General features: G+C 30.1%; 2 protein-coding genes and 1 long non-coding RNA gene across 4 annotated transcripts; 2 read left to right on the forward strand and 1 right to left on the reverse strand.

The window, feature by feature from the left end:
- The first annotated feature begins 1,310 nt into the window (after window positions 1-1,310).
- Window positions 1,311-4,185, forward strand: LOC112771238 (protein TEEBE). The gene is made up of 3 exons (XM_025815917.3): window positions 1,311-1,677; window positions 2,145-2,639; window positions 3,421-4,185. The coding sequence occupies exons 1-3, from the start codon at window positions 1,590-1,592 to the stop codon at window positions 3,939-3,941; spliced, it is 1,104 nt and encodes a 367-aa protein (XP_025671702.1). The 5' UTR covers window positions 1,311-1,589; the 3' UTR covers window positions 3,942-4,185.
- Window positions 4,186-15,185: 11,000 nt separating this feature from the next.
- On the forward strand, window positions 15,186-16,701 carry LOC140181145 (uncharacterized). Its single transcript, XR_011875813.1, has 2 exons — window positions 15,186-15,442; window positions 16,149-16,701. It is a non-coding gene; the product is annotated as an uncharacterized lncRNA (long non-coding RNA).
- A 4,131-nt stretch (window positions 16,702-20,832) lies between these two features.
- On the reverse strand, window positions 20,833-23,451 carry LOC112771751 (cytochrome P450 71A1-like). Of its 2 annotated transcripts, XM_072225748.1 has the most exons (3): window positions 22,684-23,417; window positions 22,424-22,593; window positions 20,833-21,707 (listed from the first exon to the last, which is right to left on the reverse strand). In XM_072225748.1, the coding sequence occupies exons 1-3, from the start codon at window positions 23,396-23,398 to the stop codon at window positions 21,102-21,104; spliced, it is 1,491 nt and encodes a 496-aa protein (XP_072081849.1). In that variant the 5' UTR covers window positions 23,399-23,417; the 3' UTR covers window positions 20,833-21,101. The 2 variants fall into 2 exon arrangements, with proteins under 2 accessions (XP_072081849.1, XP_025672347.2); XM_025816562.2 differs by having other exon boundaries at window positions 22,424-23,451.
- Window positions 23,452-24,789: the final 1,338 nt, after the last annotated feature.

Consider the following 24,789-nt stretch of genomic DNA (forward strand, 5'->3'; position numbering starts at 1 on the left):
TATTTTAAAGCAGTGTGAACAATATAACTCTTTACATAGTATTTAGAGTTCGCTTGAAAAAGTACTAATACATTATTATTTACATTTTACTTTAAGTTATATAATTCAAGTGATATAAAAAATATTAAACATGTGGTTTAAATGATTGAAATTCGCTTATGACCATAATATATATATACTTATTACAAAAGAAAAAAGGGATAACACACCAAAAACAGGTGCTACTATGTTAAAACTAAATGGGAATAAGATAAAAAAATTTAAAAACTCAAAGACTAAATTAAGAATAATCTCTTTCATTTAAAGAAGAAAAAGTAAACAACTTAATCAACTAGAAATGGTGCTAAAACATTTATTATTACAAATGCTAACTTAAAACGTTATTATTGCCAATCTTATAATCTTCTCCCGCTCCCACATTGCATCAATGCATCCCGAGATCGATCAAATAACGTAACCACACCGACATAATAAAATAAGGATATTGCTTTTTACTAAAAGTTTGTAATAATAATAATAAATTTAATTATTCATAAATGAATAACATTAACTTAGTATTTAAAAAGATAATTTTTGTATACAAAAGTGGTATTAAATGTTAATTTTATGCATGTATAAATCTATTAGCGTTCTCAATTGTAATGGATAAAAATTGAAGCTTTCTCATTTTTTGTATGTACAAAATTACTTTTATTTATTCATGATTCAATTAATGATGAGTTCTCTAAACTTTCATAAATACAAATGTTAATTTATTTATTTTGTGCACAATTATTATAACATCATTTTATATATGTATTTAACTATATATTATTTAATTAAATAAAAAAAATCCCTCAAAAAATTTAGTAACTTAAATATATTAAATATGTTAAACACACAAATTATATGAAATAATAAATAAAAGTTGAAGATGATAAAAGGAGTAAGAATAGTTTGAAAAATTAAATAATTTTTAAGGGAGGTCTCAAAAATATAATATTTGAGTGCTTTTGTAAAAGGAATATTATCTTTTATGAATAAATTATTATAAAAAATATTAAATGATTATGAGAATTTATTATTTTTGATCATTAATTAACTATCAATATTTAAAAGTGTAGGTTAAAGTATGTTATTGGATTTACTAAATTAAAAGAATTAAGTTAATAACTAAAAACAATGACAAAAAATAATAAATTTTAATGATTCTCTAATTTTTTTCAATTATTATTTTTATATTTTGTAATTAGTTTTTTGAACAAAAAATAATTACTCTTATTATTATATTTTTTATTTATTTCTAAATGCCTACAGCATGATTGGTGGAGAAAAAGCCGGTTAAAAAATTTCAACTTTTTTTTGGAAAGAATTCATGTGTCCCCAATGGGCCTTCCAACGTGATTGTTGCTAAGTTCTGTTCATACTCCATACTCCATAGTTTTACCCGTTTGGTCCTTCTCACTTTCCAACTATAAAAGCAACTGAAGCTCCTTCTACTTCTTTTCAGTCTTCAACACCAAGCTCTGCTCTCTTCTAGAGCAAGAACATACACTTCTTCAGTTCTTCCTCTATCTCTTTCGCTTTAGACCCCAGATTCTGTAGTTAAAATGGCAGTGACACTTGTATCTACACTTTGTTTGGCTTTGTTCGTTGCTGTTTCAGCTTCTGCTGTTATTCAGCCAAGAGTACCTGAAGGTAATGCTCCCATCTAAGTCTCTTCCAAAGTGAAACACTAGATCTATGTTTTTGTTTTGTTTTGTTTTTTATAGTAGAGTCTGTGCTTCATTTTCCTTTTCTCAATGTGTCTGATGCTTCATTTAAAAATATTTTCCTGTTCAGCGTTACGCACTCACACTTCCATACTGACCACTGTTGTCTAATGTTATTTCTACTCCTTCAATAGACCAAAAAACAAAAGAAAGAAAAAAAATACCAAAAAGGTGATGGATCCGTCACTTTTAAATTTTCAACACCCACCACTATTTTTGTTTCTATAATGAGACTTACAGATAATGACAATTTTAAGGGAAAAATGTTTTTTGGCACTTGACCAAACTGAAAATGAACTTTTATTTTTCCAATCTTCACTTAACAGTAAATACTGGCTATGTGCTTGGATTTGATAAGTTGGACAGACTGATTGAAACTGCGTTTCTGGACAGCTTACCTTCAAAATGGAAATTTTGAGGAGCAACCAAACCCCAAATCCCTCCAGAAAACCAAACTCATTGGAAAATTTGCGTTACCAAAATGGGAGATCAATGGTTTGGTTGAGTATGTCACCGGAGGTCCACAACCCGGAGGCATGTTCTTCCCAGTGACTCATGGCATACATGCTGTAAGGCTTGGCAATGAAGCCTCAATCTCTCAGACCATCAAGGTCAAACCTGGCCAATACTACGCGCTCATTCTCGGCGCGTCGAGGACTTGTGCACAAGACGAAGTCCTAAGGATCTCTGTGCCTCCACAGACTGGAGATGTTCCTCTGCAGACACTGTATAGCCTCAATGGTGATGTCATTGCTTGGGGATTCAAGGCCACTTCTAATGTCGCTAAAGTTACTTTCCACAACCCTGGAGTTCAGGAAGATCCGGCTTGTGGTCCGCTTTTGGATGCCATTGCTATCAGAGAGTTTTACCCTCCATTGCCTTCAAGAGGTAATGAACCTTAACATATTTGAATTTTATAACATGCTACCAGTGTATGAATTGTTAAGTATCTTGCTAATTTGTTCTTCATATGGCATTATTTTTGGGGTAACGTTATTTGTATCAAGAATGCTGCTTGCACACCAAAATCAGCTACTAAAATCAGTTACTATGTATTTATATATAAATATTTGTATAGTTTAACCTTTTTTTAGTATATATTTTGTATTTCATTGTATATTTTATACTGGTAGTTGATTTTGATCGATGATTTTGGTGTACACCTAGCATAACAGTATTTGTACACCAAATATAAGTGTCTATTTAGATATGATTTTAATATAATGGTGGAGATAGTAGATGACTGAAAATGAGAGGGAATGACATTTTTATCCCATGGTCATAAAGTGTTTATTTCAATGGAATACCAACTTTTATACGGTTTTTTTTATATAAATAAAACAAATTTTTTATTTACCAATATATGTAATTTTTAAATTATTTACCAATTTAAATATCCTCAAACACATTTCCGATCCTATGCCACCGTTTTTTAAAGAAGCTAGATCCCGGATAGTCAGCATTTGGGATGAGTAAGTATGTCAATTGAACAGAAGAAATTATTTTAATTTCCATGCTCTATGCTCTTTTGAGAAATTGAGATGGGCAATACATTTCTACTGTTAACTAAATTCTGTTTTTTTTTTTTAAAATTTCTTGTTCACTATGCTTTTGGACCTATCAACATAATTACCTGTTTGATAATGAAATTATGTTGTCTCTTGTGCAGCTAATTTGGTTAAAAATCCGGGTTTTGAGGAGGGTCCATTCCCTATTTTCAATTCTACCAACGGTGTTCTGCTCCCTCCTGAACAGCAAGATTTGATGTCGCCGCTCCCCGGTTGGATCATCGAATCCCTGAAAGCCATTAAGTTCATAGATTCAAAGCATTTCAATATCCCATTCGGGTTGGGAGCAGTGGAACTGGTTGCAGGCAGGGAAAGTGCCATCGCCCAAATCATCAGAACAGTTACCAACAAAGTCTACAACATCACATTTTCAGTTGGAGATGCCAAAAACGGCTGCCACGGATCCATGATGGTCGAAGCATTCGCCGCGAAGGACGCCTTCAAAGTTCCCTTCAAATCTGAAGGGAAGGGAAAATTCAGAACAGTGAGCTTCAAGTTCAAAGCAGTTGCACCAAGAACAAGGCTCACATTCTACAGCTCCTTCTACCATACCAGAATTGATGATTATGGATCTCTCTGTGGCCCTGTTCTTGACCAAGTTATAGTGTTTCCTGTCGCCTAAGTTATTAAACCATTAATGTAGTACTTAGTAATTATGATTTTTGCAAGTTACTTGAGCCTGCCTTCTGTATAATTGTACGAGACCATACCACTCCTTTACTCTAGTTTGCTGAGCACAAGACACCAATTTTAATTTCTGTTCATTACAAAATTTGGCTCAAGAGTTCGAAGATCAAATTTTTAATCATGGGAGTTAAATGTTCATGAAATGATTAAGTAATATATTTTAGTTTTTGAGATTGTCACCATGTGTTATTGAAAATCATGAGTTTCAATAAGCGGGCATTGTTATTGATCTATCTATTTATTGTATTTGTATTCTAATTCTTAATATAATAAGTAAAGGAAGAATTGGGACCTTAAAGATCTCAACTTCGGACAAATTAATTTCTAAAGAAAAAAAAAAGTATTAATTTGGTTTTTCAGGATAACAAACGATAGATACATGTTGTCTTTCTATCAATTTATCAATTAAAATTTAACGGTGATGTTTATATATACTGTTAATTATTCTAATATGTCAATTTATGAAAGATAGTTATGTATATAACAATTTTTGAAGTAAAACTTCATTTATTTTAATAGAATTTGTGATAAATAAAAAATAGTTGATAAATGATATATGAAAATTCAAAAGATAAGTCCAAAATTACATATTTTTTTTTTCATGTGATAGTAACGAAATATGCACCATGTAAATAACGAAATATATACACAATTCAATTTTATTTTACATTATTTATTGATAGAAGGACATACATATCCATTGTTTACTATATCTAATTGATATTTTTTTAAGAATAAATTAATCCAAAATTAATATCTTTGAGAATCTAATTATCACTTTACTCTCGTCTAATACTCTCGTCTAATAGATTCCATAAAATGCAACCTGTGATATCAAAGCGGAGGTCCCTTATACGGTTCAGAAGTAAGTTTGTGAAGAGATACAGAGATTCTTGTGGGTAACGTGAAATGTGGACACGTGCATGTGGTGTGTCCTTGAAGGGAACAGGCCCGATGGCTCTGCCTGCCTGCCTGCCAGCCGAGCTAATCTGTCTTTGAAGTTCTGGCTTTTTTTTTTGGTTGGTTACATCAGGTGAGGGGACAAATGCCATTTGAGCTGCTGGCTTTTTGAAGGGGTTTGAGTCAAAGTTGGTCTCCATTCTGGATTTGGGCTGGGTCATTACATGTTTGGACATTTGTGAAGGTTAGGTATTACATATTGTTTATGAATTCCTTTGGGCTGTGTCACATTGGGCACATTTGAGGCATAACCAATTTTCAGCAGAAGTTTGGACAAATAGAAGATTTACCTGTCTCGTTGAGATTTGAGAGTTGTACCAGCCTACAGGATTAGAGTCTTGAGTGAAGAATATAGAACCCATATACTAATAGTGATATTGTGTGTAAATAAATGTGTATTTAGTAAATCAAGTTGGGTTGGTCTAATGATTAGTTCATTAGTCCGCTTAAGTAAGCTTCGAGAGTTCTAATTTCGTCTTGTACTTACAGCAATTCATTGGCCAACGACAAACCCTTAAATGGAGCTTAATACAAGCGACGGATTAGTTCTTAATCTATCGGGTTGAAAAATACCGTAAAAAATAAAAAAAATGTGTATTGTGTAAGGCAAAAAAATACATAAAACCTATTTATGACCGCAAGAATTTCTCCATAACTGAAATTTGAAAAATAATAAATTTTCAATACATAATTTTACATTTACTCAATTATTGGTTAAAAAAAAAAAACAGCATATATCGAATTACACGATTATTTAAAAAGAAAAAATTTACAAAACCAACTATAACATAAGCTAACTCAAACCAATCTTTTTTATTTTTAGTTTTGAAAGTAGGGGTGGCAACGGGGGCAGGTAGGAGTGGGTTTTTACTCTATTTCACCCCGTTCCGCCTTACAATTACCCGTATAAAATCCACTCCGCTCCTACCCGTGGATAGTAAATGGTTGAACCCTAACCCACTCCTATGGGTATCCGTCCTGCCCCTATAATTATTAAAATCTAATAAACAAAATTAAATTTCAAAATTTATATAACTATCATTACATACATAACATAAATTAAAGTAAAATTTTAAATATGATACAATATTATCAATCATTTTATTAATTATTTTATATATATTACACATATTATATATTTAAATTATATATTATATATATACCGGGGTGGGTAGTACCTAAATCCGGTCCCGCTCCAACCCGTCCAAGAACCTGTCCCGCTAAAACCCGCCTCGAGCGGGTAGGGACACGGTGGATACCCGCGAGTTCGAGTGGTGTTGCCATCCCTATTTGAAAGGTAGTGGGGAGTTCTTTTTTTAATAATTAATTTGTTTTTCAACTAGTTGGTTCTAACTGCTATATTCTTAGTTCTTTTTCTAGTAGAATTCATTTGAAAAATCACAAATCTCATGAGAAAAAAAATTTAAATCACATAAATGCTTTGAAATAAAATTATTCCAACTTATTTATGTACAATTTAGACAAATGAGTTTGAAAAGCATCATTGTTAATACTGTATAATGTAGTTTACAATTATTGTTTGTTAGTCATTTTATCTATATATTCCGAATACAAGTAGTTAATACTCTCTATATATTTTTAAGAGGAATGCTAGGGATTAACAACTTTTGTGATTTGTAGCCATCAAATAGTCATTAATGATGGTTTTAATGGTGTGAGATTAATATAGGATTTCATCCAATGACTCATTTTTCTTTGCTGGTTACATGCTGGCCAAAATTTAACAAAGTTGCTGGTTCCTAGACTTTTCCTATTTTTAATATATTAATCTTTATTTTATTTATTAATAGTATTTTTCATGACTTGTAATAGAGTTGCCCCAATTATATACCATGTAAATATAACTTAGTAGTACTCTATATATACTTCCAATAATTATATAAGAAAATATCTTAAATATATCTCTATAAATTTAAGTTATGTATATTGATGATGAGACACCAAAAAAAAAAAGCTATGTATGTTGATACATTTGTGTGCATGTATCGTTAATTCGCTATCATAGACTACCTTTATCTTACCATCAATTATAAATACTTTTAAACATTACACGATTAAACAAACTCAATTTCAAATGCATAAGAAAAAGCTATTTTAATTACAAACTAAAAAAAAGTTATGAAAAATGTTATCCAGATATAATAATTATAAAGGCAACTATTGAGAAGCTATATTCTTTAATAATTAAAAGTATTAATGAACTTAAAAAATCTATCTACTTATTATGTTTTAAGAACCATATGAGAAAGAATGTGTGAAAAAATGTTACTCAACAATGTGAGTTTTTTACTTTTTTTTTTTTTTTACTGGTGATTCAAATATTGATAATAGCTAAAACAATAATATATTAATATAATAATGCTCTATAAAAAGATATAATAATGAGTGTGAGACGATGATAATTATATATGTATAAAAAATGTTAAAAGAAAAGAATAATGTATAATAAAATAAGAGGTTATAATGAAAATAAAAATGAATAATTTTAAAAATAATAAATTTAAAGATGATTAAAGATATTTAATATAATATTAAAAAAATAATATTTTTTATCTATTAGAATTATGCATAGAAATAAAAAGTGTTTTGAATATAATTTTTTTTAATTTGTTTTAAATTAAATAGGATTGAAAAAATTAATAAATTTAATAGCTCATTTTTTTCTATATGAAAACAATAATGGTGTAATGCAATGAAATGAACGGATGAACAAAAATTTCACTCCTATGATGTCAGTATAAATGTAACCTGCGTTTTACCATTTTTAATCATTTTTTATTTTTTTTGTTCATCAAAATAATAAAATGCAACCTCAGTTTTATTGTTTTCACGTTTTAATTTTTTTGAAACAACAAAATGCAACCTGCGTTTTTTGGGACGCAAAACACAAATTGCGTTTTTAAAGTGTTAGAAACTTTTTTTAGAAAGCTTAAAACGCAGGTTGCGTTCTTAGAAGAAAAAATATTTTAATCAAGAGTGTGTCTATACGATGATAATGGTTATCATTGGTGTCGACGATATTGAAGAAGTCATGCTTATTGTCTATGTACTCTTGTGTATTTTTATGTATTCTGGAGACGATTTTGGAAAAATAATAATTTTTTTATTTTATTTTAGTGAAAAAACATTCGTATATGTCATAATTGTCAAATTTCACCCCTCCCTTGCCAAATGCTAAAATGACACTCCCCTCCCCTCTATTTTATAAATATACATTCTCTTCCCTTATAACTCTTAAAAAACTTTCTCTTTAATCCATTTAAAATTTTTTGTGTTAATTAATATTAATTTTATCTATTTTTTAAGAAAAAATAAATTATTTTTTGAAAAAATACTTATTAACAAAAATTTTATTTTTTATTATTAAATTTTGCTTACCAAAATATCCTTTTAATAAATTATTTTTTTATTGATTAAATTGTATTTTTATTAAAATAATTTTAAAAAGATACCTACCCTTCAATAATTTTTTAATTATTAAATTATGATTTTACCAAATTTTTGTTAACAATTATTTTTATATTTTATTATTAATTTTTTGATATCAATATATATTATTTTAACATTAAATAAAAAATCTTACTACTGTTAATATATATAACAATTAATATATATTGATATTGAAAAATAATCTTACTAAAAATTTTTATTTAATGTTAAAATAATATATATAGATATCGAAAAATAATAGTAAAATATAAAAAAAATGTTAACGAAAATTTTGGTAAAATTATAATTTAATAATTAAAAAATTATTGAAGGGTATTTTAGAAAAAAATATATAATTATTAATTTTTTAAAAAATACAATTTAATCAATAAAAGAATAATTTATTAAAGGATATTTTGGTAAGTAAAATTTAATGATAAAAAATAAAATTTTTACTAATGGGTATTTTTTTTTAAAATAAATTATTTTTTCTTAAAAAATAGATAAAGTTAACATTAGTTAACACAAAAAGTTTAAAATGGATTAAAGATGAGGTTTTTTAAAAGTTAGAAGGGAGGGAAATGTACATTTATAAAATAGAAGGGAGGGGAATGTCATTTTAACATCTCGCAGGGGAGGGGAATGTAATTTTCTCATTTTTTTAATAGTTACTTGTGTAAAAAAAATCGAATTAGGTGAAGTTGAAATTATAAAAGATGTTTGGAGATTATAGCAAACACACACGAAGGAGAGACACGTGTCATGCACTGAATAGCTCCCCTGACAAGCTATGTTTTGCAGCTGCTGCAGTTTTTGTTTTTTTGGGCCTCATAAAGAACGTAACTTGCGTTTTTCAGATTATTAAGTATGGCAGATTTATATTTGTAGATTACACCTCATACACCAATAATATTATATATCACCATTTTTACCTCCATTAATAAATTAATTTCTAAATTTAATAACATTTATAAATAACTAATCTATAAATAATGTTAGTAAATCTTTATTATAATTTTGTTACATATAATAATAATATAATGAGTTTTTAATCTATCTTATTCAGTTTAAATTTATTTATTTTATACATTCAAAATAATAAATAATTTTTGATATATTTTTTTTAATTGTTGATATTAAATTTATAATTTTAAAAATAAAAATATAAAATTAATTTACTAACTAATTAGAAAAGCAATTAAATAGATACGATAGTATCTGTTAAATTGCACACGATAGTATCTGTTAAGTTACGTGTGCAATAATCCTCTTTTCATTCTTCGTCACATCCATAAAAGCCTATGTTCATGAATTCATTGTCTCCATATTTCGAATATTTTACAATACATTAAACTACAAATTCCTCTTCAAACATATTCCTTCAAAATTGGATACTAAATTAGTATATTACTCTTAATTTCGACCTTCGCATTTGTCCACAATTTTTAATGGAATGCATTCAGTGGAACATCAAATGATCCAAATATGCCACGTAAAATTTGAAAAATTTGAAAAATTTGTAAGTAATACCTAAAGATAATATTTATTTCTCTCTATTAAATAATTAAATTTGACTCCATTAAATTAAATTATTATCAAATCTGTTAAGACTTGAAAGAATATTGTTTATTTATTGGTATTTTTTTTAGAAATTAGTTTTAATTTTATTCATAGTAATTGTACTAGTTGAAAACAAAAATTCAGCTATAAATATTATAAAGAGTCAGTTCTATAATCATATAGAAAATGAATTTTTAAATGATTATTTAGTAATATATATTTAAAAAATATTTAATTATGTTGACAATAAAAAGATTAATCAATCTTTTTAAAATATGAAATCTAGCTATAGAATAAAATTTTAAATTATATGTTATTATTTAAATTATTATTTTAGTATTTTTAATTTGTTGGTTAGATGTCAATGAGTTATAGCTCAAATGACATAATCTTCCCACACTCAATTAAGAGGTTACGGATTCGAGTCTCCTATCTTTGGTAAAAAAAAAAAAATTGTTGGTTAGATAAGTTAAAGACCAATCAAATTTGACAATAACAAAATATAATAATAAAAGTTATTATTGTATTATGTTTATAGTTTGTCAACTTTGTTAAGTGTACACAAAAAACCAGCATCAAATCATTCACATATTGAAATATAAAATAAACATTAAATATAACATAAATATATTGTTACTAGTTTTGTAACTAATTTTTAATATATACATAATATTTTTTATATTTTACTCTCATTATCAAAATTTTTTGGATCCACTACTGTCTCAAATATTGGTTTATTCTGAGTAATTTGTGTAAAAATATGAGTTATTTGATGATGTGAGGATCTTGTAAAAACTCTAGATGTGTTTGAATTTTGTATTGACGTATCAACATTAGATGGTGATGATGTATGCTGTGGTAATGGTTGTAATTAAGGTTGCAAGAATTGAATTTGTTAAATGATGGGTTCAATAATTTAATAGTCTAATCGAAATTGAACTATAATTGAACCAATTTAATTAAATATATAATACAATTATTAAAATTTAATATATAATTTTAAATATTTAAATTTGATGTTTCTTAAACTAATAAAATTTAAAATTTTACCTTTCACATAGTAATTTATTCATATTTTATTATTAAAATTGTAGCTCATTCTTTTGACACACTCCATCACTCACTTATTAGTCCATCGCTCCTTGAAGCCAAAAGCCCTTAGGGTGTGTGTAGTTGGAGGAATTATAAATAATTTTTAGAAATTTTAAGATGGGAATATCATATTCCCATATTTGGTTCAAAGTTTGAAAAACTATTCCTAAACAAGTTTGATTCTAGAAAATCAGAATATCATCATTTCAATTCCCACATTTTCTTCGGGTATCTTTGATTCCTATGGGAATGGAATCTTTGTAACAAAGTAATACTTGAACCACACACACCCTTAGAGTTTCTTCTAAAAAGTCCCGCTCAAGTCTGTCATAAGCTTTGTTTATGTCAAGCTTGATGGATAGATTGTCTGAACTATTCTTGCCTCTCTTGGTTATAGCATGAAAAGCTTCTTGGACAATTACGATATTGTCTTGGATTTGTCTACCACCTATAAAAGCACTTTGAACGTGAGAAATAATATGGTCTATAATCCTCCTCATCCTTATAACCATCACCCATGAGATGATTTTGTATATAAAATTGCAGTAGCTAAGGAGCATTAGACGGTTGAGGCTCTCAGCTTGCTTGACTTTTGGGACCAGCACCACATGAGTCTCATTGACATCCTTCGATAAGAGGCTGTCCTTGAAAAAACTTCTAACCACTGCACACACTTCTTTGTTAATCACGCCCGAGTGTTTCTGATAAAACAAGCCATTTAATCCATCCGGTCCTGGCGTTTTAAGACTATCAATGCTGAAAACTGTATCTCTGATTTTTTCATCTTTGACATCTCGGCTAAAAAATTCATTCATGTCTTCATTTATCCTCTTAGGGTTTAATGATGCACTCGTTCATCTCCACATTCTCTCTTGATTCGAAAAGTAATTCTCGATAAGTTGCATAATTTCTACTTGCCCTTGAATCCATTGCCCATTACCATTTTTTAGTTTTCCTATTATGTTTCTATCTCTTCTTTAAATGGTTGTAGCATGGAAGAAAGCTATTTTTTGTCTCCCCATTTTAACAATATAATTCTTGCTCTTTGGCCCCAAAATATTTCTTTTTGGTTCTACAATCTGGAAATAGCTTCCTTAGTTTCTTAGATTTGTTGTTGTTGTTGGTAGGTGTAGGAACTATTCTGTAGCCTTTGAAACTTGGCTTTTAACTTTTCTATCTCTCTGTCAGCCCTTCTGAACGTTCTTTTACTCCATTTTTCTAGCTCTTCCTTGCGCTTCACTTCTTCATTCTTGTAAGAAGCTTTAGCCAACTTCCATCTGTTGCACCCACTTTGTCCCAACCTTTCTTAATGATTTTCTCGTATTCCTCATTGTCTTTCCAAAATGCCTCATATCTAAACAATTTGGTGCTCCTCTATTATGGGTTTAATTAGAGAAGAAGGGGCAATGATCGGAGGAAACAACAGGAACTCTAACTCCAATTGACGAAGGCTCTGTCCAATTTTTTTCGAGTAACAAATCCATCTCTGGAATTGCTGAACCAAGTGAATTTATTTCCTTTCATGTCCGGGTCCATTAGTGCATTGTCATTAATAAATTCTCTTAACTCTTCCATCTGTATCTTGGATTTAGGATGCTTTCCTTCTTTCTCCTCTTGGTATTAGACCTCATTAAAGTCTCCAATATAGCACCTGGGCTCTTTTGAGTCTCTTCAATCCGCAGATAAGATTCTCCATAACTTCCTTCTATGTTTGAAAGTGGAATTATCGTAAACAAAAATATCTTCCCATCTGTTGCCATTATTATCTTCTATATATGCCTTAATGAAATTTTGAGACCAAGAATAAACAACAATATTCATACTATTCTTCCATAAAATGCATAGCCCACCAGACAAGTCCCGGGGTTCCACAAAAAAATGATTGTCTAGTGACAACCTTCTTTTTAATTTACTGATTCTTACATCTCTTGCTCTAGTTTCTATTAGAAATACTAAGGCAGTCATGTATTGTTTACATAAACTTCTAAGCTCAGCTACTGTTGCGGTGGCTGCCACTTCATGACAGTTCCCACTTAGGACACTCGTGTAGGGAGCATGGTTAGGTCCACCTCCTCAGCCATTGAATCTTCCTCTCCCTTATTTTGTTTTATGTACATTTGTTTCTGGTAAAGCTCCTGGAGTTCCTCCGCATCAATGTCACTTCCCTTGAATTTTTTTGCTTGTTTTGGCTCTTGTTCATTCTCCCAGTCCTCATTTGTGATTAGGTAAATTGCTGCTACTTCTCTGCTCCTCTTTAGACTCAAACCCTTCTTTATTCTCATTGCTAGTTCCCTATCCCATGCTGTTGAGTTCTATTTGCCGTTGTTCTCTTGTGCCAATTTTTTCTCCTCCTCTAGTGGAAGCTCCACATAATAGTTGCCATCTTCCACGTAGTTGATAGAGCCTTCCATTCTCTGTTTTCCTTTTCCTTTATTCATTTTGGCCGCTTCCCTTGTAGCCCATATCCCGTATTTTGGTTCTTTGTAGATCAACTTCTTTCCATTTGGGTCTTCTGGATTGATTGAGAGTGCTCTTGGGTAGTTAGATGGTAACATGGCTTATTTGTTATTTTCAACTTTCCTGAAGATTGTAAGTTGGCTTAGGCTGACATTACCTCCTGATATATCTTTGTTAGGGCTGAGTCCACTTGAATTATCTCTCATCAGAGCACCATCTTGATTGGTTTTTGCCTCTTTTTGTTTGTAGTCCAATTCTTGGTCTTGAATTATTGGAGATGTTGTGTTGGTCCAAATATTAGCAGGAGGCCCATGTTGATTGCTTACTATCCCATTTTCTTTGCTCAGACACTCCATCACCCTTCTTTCTACCTCACTCTTTCTATTTATCTCTCTTCTGATTTTGGAAGCTTGACTTATTTGATTGATTTGTAGCAGATCTTGCTCGTTGTGCTCCTTACCTTGTTTTCGGGGATTAAGGATTTCTTCCTCCTTATTTCCTGCCCCTCTCCCACTGTCCTTGTGTACTGCACCGCCCAGTGACGGACCCAGAAAATTTATGGTAAGGGGGCAAAAATAATTCACATTATTATCAAAAGATATATTAATTTAAATTTAAAAAGAGCTCTTTTATAAAAGCATTACTACTCGCACTATCAGATTTCATAAGATAATAATAGAGATAAAAAACAGCATCTTATGAAATACTATATTCCAATTAATTGCTAAATTCATCAAACCAATCAGCATTAAATTTACCAAAAAAAGTCCCAAAATATGTTTGTAGAAAATTATATTCTCTTGGTTGACAATGATCTTTTCACAAATAAATTTGTCTAATTTCATCTCTGTCATTTATATCATAATTTAAAATTTTGGGTCGTTGTTCAGGATCAACTATGAAACTTTTTACATTGAATTTTAAAAACTTTTTTTTATTAGAAGAGACTAATGAAGTGACTTCAGATTCTAGTGGTAGCTTTCTTTTAAAATATTTTTCCATTATTATTTCTAAAAATAAAAAATATATATTCTAAATTAGTAAATTGATCGATTCACTTTAGAAATTTATATGCAACATAATTATATATAATAGAATAGAATGAAAGATAAACAAATAAATAATAAGGATCACTAAATCAAAAATAAAATAAAATATATAAATTCATGAAGAGAATATAAAAATAGATTAATACCTAAACTATAATTGTTTGAATTAAAATTTGCAATCGAAAATATGAAAAGAGAAACAATAAAATTGAAAAAAAACATAAAATCATAGAGAGCTGTATAAAACAAAATAGAGAATTTAAAATTTACCTGTTGATGAAGACAAGATGACCACTAAACAAGGAATAGAAAAAAAATGTTGAAAATATGAAACTAAGAAGAGAGTTTAAGAGAATAAATGAGTGACGACTAGGATTTGAGAATGAGAGAAGACTAAATTTAATTAGGTTAACTCATAATCAAAATGATAGCAAGATAAAATGGATTCAAGGTTTTAAATAATTAGTTTAATTTATTTGTAATGGGATCATTTAAAATTTAAAATGGGGGCATATTATATATGTATATATTTTTTTTTGTTTAAAAAAATTAAATGAGAGTGGGGGCAAGTGCCCCCCCATGGTTCCATGTAGGTCCGTGCCTGGCACCGCCCTTATCTTTAGAAGTCACTTCAGCCTCTTCACTCTCTATTATCCGTTGGTTAACAACACTTTTCGCTGTCTTTTGTTCAAACTCTCTGGTTCTGGTTTGTGGCGTACACACCTCTCCTTCCTTTCTTTGCTCGAACATCCCTGCTTGTCTTCTTGCCTCCATGGTGTTTAGCGGTCTGGCTGGATTGGTTTCTAGGTTCACTGAGTATCTGGGTATGTTAGGATTCCAACATGCTATGGCTATGGGTTTGCTACAGGTCCTTCTCTCATGCCTTATGATGCCACAATTGAAATAGTAGCAATCTTGTAATCTCTCGTATTTGAAGCTTACCCACGTTTTTGGATGGGGGTCTCTTGTTAGCTAGAATCCTGTTTGGAGGGGCCTTGAAATGTCTATTGTGGCTTTGAATCTCAAAAAGTTCCTCATGAGAGTGTTGTCTAAGACAGGATCTTCCATTTCTTTGACAATTCCTATTAAATCTACATTTTTAGAGGCTACTTCCAGGTTCATGTATTCCTCTAGTACTCCATATACTTGAATCCAAAAAGCCATGAAGTCGTGGTTTATCTCCCCTAAAATGTCCCCGATGACCATCTTTGTAAGTTGATGAGATTTCCTTTTATGCACCAAGGACCACTGTCTAAGATTTGCATTCCTCTCCTTCTATCGCTAAAGTTGATTAGGAATTTCCTCCCTACTTCAAAAATGGCTACTCCTTCTGGGTTGCACCACATACCTAAAAGGGGGTTCTTGCAAACCTTGAATTTTATTTCTTTTTTTGTGATGACTTTTTCGACCATGTTGCAATGGTCCGAGTTAAGGCCTTGGTTTCTCTTTGGCCTTATGCTTATGATTTTGCCTTCAATGGGATCCATTCCTATATTTCTCACCATAATGTCTTGGTAATTCCTACTTTAGCTCAGAAATTGATGTGGTTTGTGTGTGGTTGTTTTCTGATATAGGTTACTTGTGATGTGGAACGGGTTTCCTTGACTTGGGAAAAGATAAGGTTATTTTGAAGGCGTGGTTGGTGAAACCGGTTGAAAGGAAGTTTAGTTGTGCTATACAAGGTTAAGGTTTAAGGGTGTTTAGCTACGTGGTGATAAAATATGCAGGATTGAACTCAGGAGGGGTGGAAGCTAATGGTTATGTTTTTGCTAGTAGAAATTATATGGTGTATGGTAGAATTATTGAAAGCAGTGGAAAAGCTGGTTTAATCTTCTAGTTATGGTGTATGGTAGAACTATTGAAAGCAATGGAGAAGCTGGTTTAATCTTCTGGTTAGGGTTGAAGTTAGCAAGGTTGTAGGTTTGATGAATTGTGTTTAGAAATGTGGTTGAAGGATGTAGTTTGATGTTATGCTTAGTGATATCAAAGTTCGGGTGTTATGATTGAGTGCTACTTGCTTTGAAATTGTGTTTTACACTTCAAATGTGTTTTACACTATTCTCAAGAATCTCTCTAATGAGAGAAAATTCTCTCCAATTGAGAAAAAACGTGCGAATTTCCTAGTCACTTTTTAGAGAGACTCTGCTGACACGTGCATGTTTGAAGTTGGTTTCCGTTTTGGATTGGGTTGGGCATTACTTGTTTGGACATTCGCGAAGGTGTGAGATTTTTTTATGAATTCCTTTAGGCATGTCACATTGGACACATTTGAGGTATAACTTATTTACAGTTGACTTGACCAAAAAAACAAAAAACTATTTGCAGCTGAGGCTTAAACAAATGACAAACTTACGTGTCTCGCTGAAAGTAGACATGAGATGCAGATTTAACAAGATGACCACTTTACACACTTGAAATTATCATTACACATACACCACACAATAATTAGTAAAATGCTTCTAGGGAACAGAATATTATTTTCCGATAGCATGTTGCCACATTTTCTAGAATACAATACAAATAACTCCACAACCAAACAGCCAAAGAAATTATCATAGGCTAACATGCATTACTATCGGCACTTGTTTTTTTTTTTCTTTCTTAAAGTTGCAACGTGCATGAGATAAATTTTGATAAATGCTCATATTTGTGATGCAAGTAAAATTAATTGTATAGCCCAAGTGAAAACTGGAAAGTTAACCAACAGCCATATACACTCCTCTTATTTTCTACTCTGACTCTGACAATTGATTAATGTATACAATGCATTTTCATGTGAACAAATTCAACCACTAAATAACAATAACTTCAATTTACAATAACTCTATAAAGTGCAAAAGAGCAGAGATCCATGTGTCACATAAAACATACCTTCCTTTACTCGCACTGCCTACCAAATCCTTTAGGCAGGTGGAGAGTATCTTCACTAGATCACCATACCTATCCCTTATTACCTGTGGTACATAACAATGCAGTAGCCATTGATGCTTTACTCAACAGTTTGTTTAGGGGAAGCAATGGCAATAAGGTTGGGGAAAGTAGCGAAACAAAACTGTTCTTATATTTAAGATTAATAAAATTGGTTCTTCCAACTTTTTCCTTTTTTTAAAAGAGATCATAATTGAATGAGAAATAGCAAAGAACACAAACTCACCTGAAGTAGAGGCAGAAGCTGAGCCAGGGACGCGGAGAAGCTTTGGAGTTCGGAGCTTCAACACAGCCACATGTAGAGGATGACAAGATACGCAAAGGAGGCAGAGACCGGCGACCAGGAACAGGGCATGGAGAAAGGATAACAGAGACTGGCGGCACGAAGGGAATGCAATAGAGCATTACGGAGCACGACGGAGGAGTGACGTTTAAGGACTTGCGAGAGAGAGAGAGAGAGAGAGAGAGAGAGAGAGAGAGAGAGAGAGAGAGAGCATGACGGAGGGTTTGAGACGGAGGGAGCGCCGAAGGAGGGGTTGAAAGCGCGATGAAGTGGCTTTGGGGTTAGGGTTGGAGCCACGATGAAGAGCCTCTGGCACATGCATAGTGAAGACTGATGATGAAAAACGCGCGTTTAAGTGTTTTTGGTCACTATATAACTTTATACACCCTATTAGCACGCTTTACAAATGTTACCGTAACATAATTCTATTGGCACGCTTTAGAAGTGTACCTATTTTTCTCTATAGTCACGCTTTTGAAGCATGGCACAAAAAAATGTGGCCAAATCGCTAATCAATTGCCACTCTCATAAAAGTGTGGCCATTGATCATTTTGGTCACGCTTTTGAAGCGTAGCAAAAAAAAACATGGCCAAATTTTTAATCAATCACCACCCTTATTAAAGCGTGATCATTAATCTTTTTTGGCCACACTTTTAAAGCGTAATAAAAAAAAGCGTGACAACATACTTTTCTTTTTAGTGTAAGGAGCATCCTGAGCATTACCTCTTTATTCTATATATCGTGCATGTTAGATTCTTCACTTGCCCTCTATTATTGCTAGCAGTAGCAGTAGCTTATTCCACAAAAAAAAAAAAAAAAGGCAAACGACACCACCCAGCTAATTTTGTTAGAAATAGAAAGAAAATTGTATGTAACAATATCATGATTAATTGGTATATTTTTTTTGATATATATTTTGATTATTTTTTATTTTAAATAATAAATCAGACTCTCAAATTTAAAAAATTTAAGGGCCAAATTTTATAGTAAATAATCAGAGGATTCAATTTATATTAGTAAAATAATTTTTTTTTCTGTAAAATAAATTGAAAGATTCGATTAACATGTTTAAAAAATCTTTTAACACTAAAATACAAATTTAAAGATCAAATTTATATATTTAAAAATTTTAAAATAAAAAAATAAATTTAACTCTTAAATGTATAGTATCCACACAACAAAATATATACTGAATTTTCACATGTACATTATTAGGGCTCAATTTTTTAGTTATAAAACCCGTGAGTGTGCTTTCTCCAGATATGAAAATAGGGAGTGTTAGACGAGAAGGTAGGACAGCTTTATGTCATGTCTAGATGTAAAACTCGGAGGGTCCGAGTTATTTGTTAAAAAAATAAGCTAACAAGTCGGAGAGTACGATGTGATGATGACTGGAATTTTAAAGTTTAACAATGCAAAACGGACCATCCGTTTTGTGTATATATATATATATATATATTTTAATCTGAGTTATTTGTTAAAAAAAATAAGCAAACAAGTCGGAGGGTACGTCTTGATGATGGCTGGAATTTTGAATTTTAACAATGCAAAACGGACCATCCGTTATATATATATATATATATATATATATATATATATATATATATATATATATATATATATATATATATATTTTTTTTAATCAATCTGAAAATGAAATCGTACAAAGTTCCCTTTTTTTAAAATGATAAACGGTGAGTCCGATTTAGGGTTAATGAAAATATAAAAGTGTGCAACTCGTATAACAGTCTCAGATCCGTGTTCTTCCTCTGGTTCTCTGCATTTGTATTTTTTTCCTTGATGATATGTAACCCAAAAATTTGTTAGTGTAATTTCTGTTATTATTTAGTAAAGTGAGAGAAACGGAAGGTAAATGTGGGGTTAATGTTGGGTAGGGCACCGTTGGGGGAGCCAGTTGAGCGCGATAAGTGGCAGGGGAAGAACAAGTCGGAGGGTTCGTCTTCCCACCTACAACACGGACCGTCCGTGTTCCTTCATACAATACACAGGGTTCGATTTGTGGTATACCTGACATCACACTCAGGTGAAGCACCACCCTTCTCCATAACGAAGTCCATCACATATTATATTTTCATATGAAAATTAAAAAGTGCATTATTAGAAAGGGTAAACCATGACACTAAAATTAAAGGTGAATTTTATAGTGTCTTTGTTATGGTGTCTAAATTACCTAACTTTTTTTTAAGTAAAAAATAAAATATTTAAAATAAAAAATAAATTATGTAAAATTTATTAAATATTATTTGTTTAGTTTTTTAATAACTTAAGTACAAAGTGATTCACACGAAATTTTCATAGATACCAACTGAATCTGCCATCAAATAGATAGGAATTTGATCCGCTACGCTATAGCATTCACCTCTATTAAAAAGCGACCCACCCTATCTCATCAGAGCTACAATTATTACTTGCATTATTGTACTATGACTTCAATTTGTACAGTATCTCATCAAAGACAATTCAGAGATGCTCATCATAAGTTACGGAATATATTTCAGTTCCATGTGATACAATTTCACAAATTTTTATTTATTTTATTTGGTTCAATATATATAAATTAAAGTTAATTAATAACTCATATATAGGTATACTACCATTTTGATGATACTTAATTACTTTTAATATTGATAAAATTGTGTAAGAATAAAAAGATAACATACAAATAACATGAGATAATAAAAACTAAAATTGTAATTGAATTTATGTATTCTGTTGGATTAAATTTATGAGCCACAAGACTTCTTTATTATTGTTATGGGTTAAGGTAGAAGAGTAGTTGTTTAATAAATATTAATTATATTAACCATAAAATACATAAAGTTATTAATAATAGCCTAACTCCATTAATTGGTGGTTTGGGGGATTATTAGGGGAGTAAAGTAATGAACTAGAAGTCACCAAAAAAAAAAAGTAATGAACTAGACGTGACTTGTGTAATTCTAAAGTTTATTATGGCGCCAGATTTTCTTGAAAAAAAATGAAATTACAATCGCAAAATGATACTTAAACTTAACTAATTAGACTAATTAAACAACCAAATATCATGTTTTCTTATTAATAAGTTCCACCACCCATTACAAGATAAAGAAAGCTTATTACATACATGTAACAAAGTTCCACCATAGAGAAGGTGAAGTAAAATCTTGAAATCAAGGAGCCTAATAATCACAAATACATCAAGCTTTAAATAATCTTTTGGGGTCAACAGTGATAAAACTTTAAATTTTTAGGTCATAAAAATGCGAATATATCATAAAAATTTAAATTCATAAAAAAAACATAAACAATTATATATCTAATTGTCCATCATTACGGCTTCAAGATGAAGTGGTACTTTCTTGCTAACAATGATTCCAGACATTTCAGTCATGTCTATGTCTTCATTTATAGGCAGCTTCCAATCAAACCAATATAAAAGATTAGCAAGAATATATTCTGTAGAAGCAAGTCCAAATGACATTCCAGGACAACCCCTTCTTCCGGATCCAAAAGGGATATACTGAAAATCTTGTCCTTTGAAATCAATTTGGTTACTTTCAAATCTTTCAGGAATGAATTCTTCAGGATCCTTCCATAATTCAGGGTCCCTATGAATTGCCCAAACATTCAAATAAACAGTTGTTTTTGACGGAATATCATAGCCTTTTATTTTTGAATTTGATGTTGTTTGTCTAGGGACTAAGACAGGAAGAGGTGGGTGTAGCCTAAGAACTTCTTTGATCACACACTTCAAATAGTTCATTTGATTTATGTCATTTTCATCTATCATTGATTTGTTCCCCACAACTTGTCTTACCTCTTCTTGAACTTTCTTCATGGTACTTGGCTTATTCTTAAGGAGCTCAGAAAAAGTCCACTCTAAAATGGTGGAGCTAGAATCAGTTGCTCCAAGAAACATGTCCTATATTAACCAAATGAAATAATGGGTTAAAATAATACGCTACTGATGACTAAATATCTATTAAAAGATAAATATACTATCTGCCAACTTATTGTTAATAATAATTAATATTAAAGACATCTTCACTAGAAGACACATATATAAAGAAATATATTCAAAAAACATATTTATAAAAATATTTTTATTAAATACAATCATAAAAAAAATATTTTTATTAGACACATCTATAAAAATATTTTTATTAAACATAATTATAAGCAAGAGTTAGTAAAAATTGATAGAATTTTTGTTCATTACGTAGCGGGGTTGCAATTAAAAATAGGAAAAGAGTTTAAAGAGTAAGGCGAACAATAGAACAAATTTATAGATGATAAAGTAAACATTATAATAATATAGGATCAAATGTCAATATAAAGTATTAATAACATACTCTAAAGCATGTTAATATACTCTAAAGTAAACATTATAATAATATTGTATTTATATAGAACTTACGTTCCAAATATTAATGATAAATAATATACTCTAAAGTATATGACTTTGATGGCTCCTAGTATTTTTCTATGATTTATTTCAAGTAAAATAATTAATTCAAAATTTATTCAATTTTACAAAAGTTTACTTTCAAAAACATCCCAAATTAAAAACACAAAATGAGTCATTCTATATATTATGCTGATCCTATATTATGAGAAAGGAAGATAGAAGAAACAAACCACTAGGATTGCTTTGAGATCTTCTCTAGTGAACTCAAATTCAAGCATACCCATCTCTTGAAGATGAAGAAGTATAGCCACAAAGTCTTTGTTACTATCATCATCATCATCATTGTTCGTCTTATTTTTCTTGTGCTCTTCAATTACTCCTTCCATGAAAGCATCTACTGCTACAGAAGTGGCATTAAACTTGGAAGTCAAGCCTCTAACAGCATCAACCCAACCCAATGAGGGGAAGAAATCACCAACACAAAACTCACCGAATTGCCTCACCAACTTCCTGCCAAGCTCTCCAAAGCTTCCATGACCACTAACTTCTGAGAAATCAAAGTTTTGTCCAAGAACACATCTTGAAACGATGTTGTACGATGTAGCAACCAACAACTCACTAAGATTAATCACACAAGATGATGATGAGACTTCTCTTGAGCACGCTTCTTGGATGGTAGCAACAAGTTTTGCAACCTCATGTTGTCTTACAGGGAGAAGCGATTTAACTTTTTTGGTACTTAGAAGTTTAACAACACAAACTTTTTTTTTCTGTCTCCATGCTTCGTTGTAGGGCGCAAACGCTATGTCTTTGCAGCCATAGATACAGATATTTCCGGCCGTCGTTCGAGGGCGGCTCGCGAAAACAAGATCATGGTTTTTGATGATTTCCTTGGCCAAATCTGCAGATGAAACCACTAATGCTGGGATTTGCCCTAACTGAAGGAACATGAGAGGGCCATGCTTGTTGGAGAGTTCTTGGAAAGAACGGTGTGGCAGTGTTCCTAGTTGGTGAAGGTTTCCAATGAATGGTAACTTTGGTGGTGATGGTGGAAGATTTATAATTGATTTGCTTCTTCTTGTGATAGTTAGATTAATCACAAGAAGGATGCTAATAATGATGGCAACTACTATTGAAAGGTAGAGGGTTGAGTTAAACTTATCACATGGGAATTGTTTTAGAATAATGGATACAATAGTTGCCATTCTTAGCCTCCTCCTTCTTTCTCCCTCAATCTCCGTTTTCATATATATATATATACATTAAACCACGTGTTGGAACTCTCCATGTATATATATAAGTAAAAGGTGGAAACTCATGAAATTAATATTTAAAAATGGTTAAATAAATTAATAAGTTTGATTAAATTATTATTTAATAATTTTTAATTATAAATTTTATATAAAAATAATTATATATAAATATTTATTTTAGTAAAAATTTATATGTAACTTTTTTTAATTAAAAATAATAATTAAAAATTATTAAATAATTTAATATATTTTATTATATTATAATTAAATAATTTTCAACTATTAATTTCATTTAATAATAATTTTACATAAAATTTTTTTTATTATTATTGTCCTCGTAGTTTTTGTTTGAACTTTTAATTTTGTTAGTAAATTATTTATACCAATATATAAAGGGGATACGAAAATTTAGTTTTTAATTTTTTTTTTATTTTACTCTTATTTCTTTTTTATTAAAAAATGACTTTGTCTCACGATTGAATTTAAAAACGGATTAGCTTTTAGTAAAAAACTACCATCATGTACTCAATTCTTTTTGTTCTTTTATAAAAAAAATGGTTTTACCCCATCACACAGTTTAAAATTGATTCATTTTATTTCAAGTAATATAAAACTTAACATATATTCTGATAATTTATTTTTGTTATAAATTCAATTTTGATTAATATCTATGTTCTAATCTTTAAAAAATCTAAAAATGGAAGTGCATAATAATGAAGCTGTCCAAGTAACAAACATCATAATAATATAATTGGTTGTTAACAAAATTAATTAAATTAATATACACAGTTTATATATTTTTAATGTATATGGTTTAACTTTAAAAAAAATTTACATATAATAGAGTACTCTTTAATCAAATAATATATAAAGTTATTAAAATTTGGTGTCTAACTTTGTAGACTTGGTGTATTCTTACGCAATTCATTTCATAAAATCTATCACAATATATAAAGGATAAAGGAAATAGAAAAGTTTGGTGTCCAATTTTCACTTTTTCATCTTTAACTCTACTAATAAATAATAATTAATATAACTGTCATGTTAAAAATAGGTCAAAAATATGATTATCAATTAATTTTTTTTTATTTTTGTTACATCTACCCTTTTATTTTATATATAATTTTTATTCATGTTGTTTTCTTTCTTATTTTACGAAGTATATGAGATACTCTCTATATCTTTCTTCATTTCATGAAAAAAAATAATGATAAATATAAAAATTAAAAATTTTAAAAGAATAATATCTATAACAATATATATAGGGAATAAAAGAATTTTGTGTCTAATATCCGTTTTTCTATCTTAACCTGTTAAAATTTTGGTTTTTTCATTAATGATAT

The sequence above is a fragment of the Arachis hypogaea genome, chromosome 18, assembly GCF_003086295.3.
Source record: "Arachis hypogaea cultivar Tifrunner chromosome 18, arahy.Tifrunner.gnm2.J5K5, whole genome shotgun sequence".
Classification (NCBI taxonomy): domain Eukaryota; kingdom Viridiplantae; phylum Streptophyta; class Magnoliopsida; order Fabales; family Fabaceae; genus Arachis; species Arachis hypogaea.

Bases quoted from the DNA above. Each gene is read 5' to 3' on its own strand.
- LOC112771751 (XM_025816562.2), bottom strand. From the start codon at position 23,440: ATGAAAACGGAGATTGAGGGAGAAAGAAGGAGGAGGCTAAGAATGGCA. The intron at 21,708-22,423 runs GTTTGTTTCTTC...TGGTTAATATAG, and splicing joins ATCTCAAAGCAATCCTAGTG to GACATGTTTCTTGGAGCAAC.
- LOC112771238 (XM_025815917.3), top strand. From the start codon at position 1,590: ATGGCAGTGACACTTGTATCTACACTTTGTTTGGCTTTGTTCGTTGCT. The intron at 1,678-2,144 runs GTAATGCTCCCA...GTTTCTGGACAG, and splicing joins TCAGCCAAGAGTACCTGAAG to CTTACCTTCAAAATGGAAAT. The intron at 2,640-3,420 runs GTAATGAACCTT...TCTCTTGTGCAG, and splicing joins CCCTCCATTGCCTTCAAGAG to CTAATTTGGTTAAAAATCCG.